General features: G+C 38.6%; 1 protein-coding gene across 1 annotated transcript; it reads left to right on the top strand.

The window, feature by feature from the left end:
• Positions 1 to 4: 4 nt before the first annotated feature.
• Positions 5 to 2,179, top strand: LOC21391530 (peroxisomal (S)-2-hydroxy-acid oxidase GLO3; the record flags this gene model as incomplete). Its single annotated transcript, XM_024175783.1, has 8 exons — positions 5 to 28; positions 137 to 261; positions 453 to 510; positions 790 to 852; positions 1,175 to 1,244; positions 1,338 to 1,438; positions 1,571 to 1,675; positions 1,789 to 2,179. Coding segments are annotated over 8 exons (726 nt in total), but the record flags the coding sequence as incomplete, so codon positions are not given.
• Positions 2,180 to 3,292: the final 1,113 nt, after the last annotated feature.

A 3,292-nucleotide genomic window follows, 5' to 3' on the forward strand; every position in this document is an offset into this window, starting at 1 on the left:
CAATGCTGTTCGGTTCTATCAGTTATATGTATTCAGTCCTTCTCAAGCGTTTTATTTATCATCATTGTGTTGTTCTAGTTTTCCTCGGGGCAAAAACAGTAGCTCGAACTTTAACATTGCGTCCCGTTTTGAATAGGTTTACAAGAGAAGAGAAGTGTCAGCTGAGTTGGTAAAGAGAGCCGAGAGAAATGGATTCAAGGCTATTGTATTGACAGTTGATACTCCTAGATTTGGTAGAACAGAGGCAGACATAAAAAACAAGTAGGTTCTTGGTCCCTTTCGGTTAGATCCTGCTTCCTCAATCTATCAGTTTCCATGTTTATATAATCATTTCATGTTAATGCAACACCATTTTTAATGTTTGACACTGTTAAATTCATAGTTGGTGGTCTCTCATGCTACTTCAGAGAGAAGCATTTAATTTTAAAACATGTTTTTGATGACTATTGCAGGATGATTGCACCTAAACTGAAGAATCTTGAAGGCCTTATGCCGACTGAAATTGACTTTGTGAGTGGAATACGGTTCATTTCTTAGATTTTGCTCGTAGTTTTATTATATTTTACTATGAAAATCTTTTCCTTTCATCAAGAAATCATTATTTACTGAAAGCTTCATTTGATTAGCAAATATTAACCTCGAAAATATGACAAACTCAAGCATTAGCGCATATATTTGCGATTATGTCTTTTTGAGGGAGCTCCAAAACAAGTAGTCTTACTTATTTGGCTTTTTTTTCTTGGAAATTTCTGTTATAAATACTCAACTAAGACAAATTCATAGATACAGGATGATGGCTCAAACCTAGCGGCTTATGCCAATCGGGATATGGATGCTTCTCTGTGTTGGAAGGTAGAAATCGGCTGATTGTTACCTTTTTCTGAGCTGTAGGCAATAATATTTTTACTCTGAAGTTTTATTTTTTATTTTTTATATTATATATCTTGCCTCTTTTTCTTGTTTGAAAAGCTACTATAAATATGTATGGAATAAACAGAGTTTTTCATTTGGTATCTCGCAACTTGAAGCCTGGAGTTATATGTTACTGTACTTCCTATGTTTTATACTCTTGTGTGCATGATTTTGGTTGGAATGCAGACATGGATTGTTGTTTTCTAATGTTTCAGTCAGCTTATTTAGTGCCAAAAAAAAATAAAAAATAAAACATCCACAGGATATTGAGTGGTTAAGATCAATCACGAACTTGCCAATCCTTGTCAAGGGAGTACTCACTCATGAAGATGGTAATTCAATGGCTTCATATTATGAATGTTTCCTTCATTTCTAAGAACTAGAAGTCGACCCTTATTCAATATGTGATGTCCAAACATTTTCAGCAAGAAAGGCTGTTGAAGCAGGCGTTGCTGGGGTTATCGTCTCTAATCACGGTGGCCGCCAGCTAGATTTTTCTCCTGCCACTGTTTCAGTCTTAGAAGAGGTGAGCAGTATTTCAGCTAGTTGTCGTTCTTCAGAATGAAAATTCTCCTTTAGCTTTTGGTAAGCTCTCTTGTTATGGAAAGTCAATGAGGAAGGTCCTAATGTTTAACTACTTATGGAATGTGATTTTCAGGTGGTTCATGCTGTTGGAGGAAAAGTTCCTGTTCTGTTTGATGGCGGAGTACGGCGAGGAACTGACATCTTCAAGGCGTTAGCCCTCGGTGCCCAAGCTGTACTTGTGAGCTCTTCCTCGTTTTATAGTAGAAAACTTAATCCATGACACCAAGTAATAGTAGAAAATACGTATTAAATGCTTGTGCCTCACTTCACTTTCTTATTTGTAAACCGCAGGTTGGAAGGCCAGTTGTCTATGGCCTAGCCGCAATGGGGCAAAATGGGGTACGAAGTGTAATTGAAATGCTGAAGAATGAGCTTGAGCTTACCATGGCCCTTTCTGGCTGTCCTACTCTTAAGGATATCACGAGGAGTCATGTGAGGACGGTTAATGAAAGTTTCCACTCAAAGCTTTAATTTCTTTTCAATGTGTAAGCAATGCATTACTGCTTATGGATCATCTTCTGTACATACAATAATATGATATTTCATTTGTCTGAAAATATTCATGAATACTCAGATTTGGAATGTCTCGTGTAAGAGCATCCAGCCATAAGCATTTATCTACCGCATCTTATTATATTCTACTGAACTCAACCCACCTTTTTGGTTTCCAATGTATACAAAATGAGCACTGAAAAGAGATGTATGTTTCCTTGAATCAGAGAAGAAAGTTATATGTCTGGTAAGATGGAGAACTCTCTCTAATACCAAACACTTACTATCGAAGCAATATCACAGAGGCAAATGAATAGCAGCAAAAGCAATATAATCAACCATATATTCGAAGTGTCACGCAATAGTATTATACCATGAAAAATAATAAACATAATAACAAGCATCCATCTTGTTTTGTTCATCCTACAATATATTCAAATATCGCTCATCACAAATTGGGTACAAAAATTTGACCTGATAGCTTGGGGCCATTAGAAATTCCACTCTAGATACATGTAAGAGTTATTCCACACAGATGTCCACGGACATTCGACAAATCAACAAAATAAATTAGAAATTTCAGCAGTGGCATCAGGAACCCTCCCTGGGCCCCCGCAATACAAGAAAAAGGAGCCAAAAGTGAAGGATTCAAAGGTGTTTATAAAGTCATCCTACTGTACCAGAAATCTAATGTCTGTAATTTACTACACCACACTTTTCTACACATTATTTACAGATACAACTTATTGAAAATTCCTCCACAGTTCTTGACTTCGATCTTATTGCCACAATTAGAATGATTTGGACCATGACAGCTGTACCGTTATTTCCAGACTAAATGAATTGTGGTCATCATGCCTTCAATCTCTTCCCCTCTCCAATGCCTTTTAACAGTATGGGGGTTGATAAGAAAACTCACAAACAAGACTGCTAAAGAGGAGGACAGTTTCCACTATGCATTACTGACAGAGTTACTCTTGTTCGCACCTTGAAGGTCCATAGGAGAATTAGTGATACTACCAACTGAGCCGAGGGTTTGAGAGCTCAACTGTGGGCTGGCCGGACATGCCTCTGGGTTAGCGGCACTCATGGCATGAATAGCCCCAGCACTCATCTGTGGGCTCATCGGAGTTCGTTGGCTCATTTGCTGTGGGCTGGCCTGTTGCTGTGGCGGCGGCTGCTGCTGCTGCTGCTGGTTTGCTGGGTTTGCTGGGTTTGCTGGTTCATTTGTGGAATTCCCATGGTTGAAGGTGAGCCAACTTGCGGTGGGGAAACAACAGCCTGTAGCGATGAGGTTGTTTCT

This window comes from Morus notabilis, unplaced genomic scaffold, assembly GCF_000414095.1.
Source record: "Morus notabilis unplaced genomic scaffold, ASM41409v2 Scaffold936, whole genome shotgun sequence".
Taxonomy (NCBI): domain Eukaryota; kingdom Viridiplantae; phylum Streptophyta; class Magnoliopsida; order Rosales; family Moraceae; genus Morus; species Morus notabilis.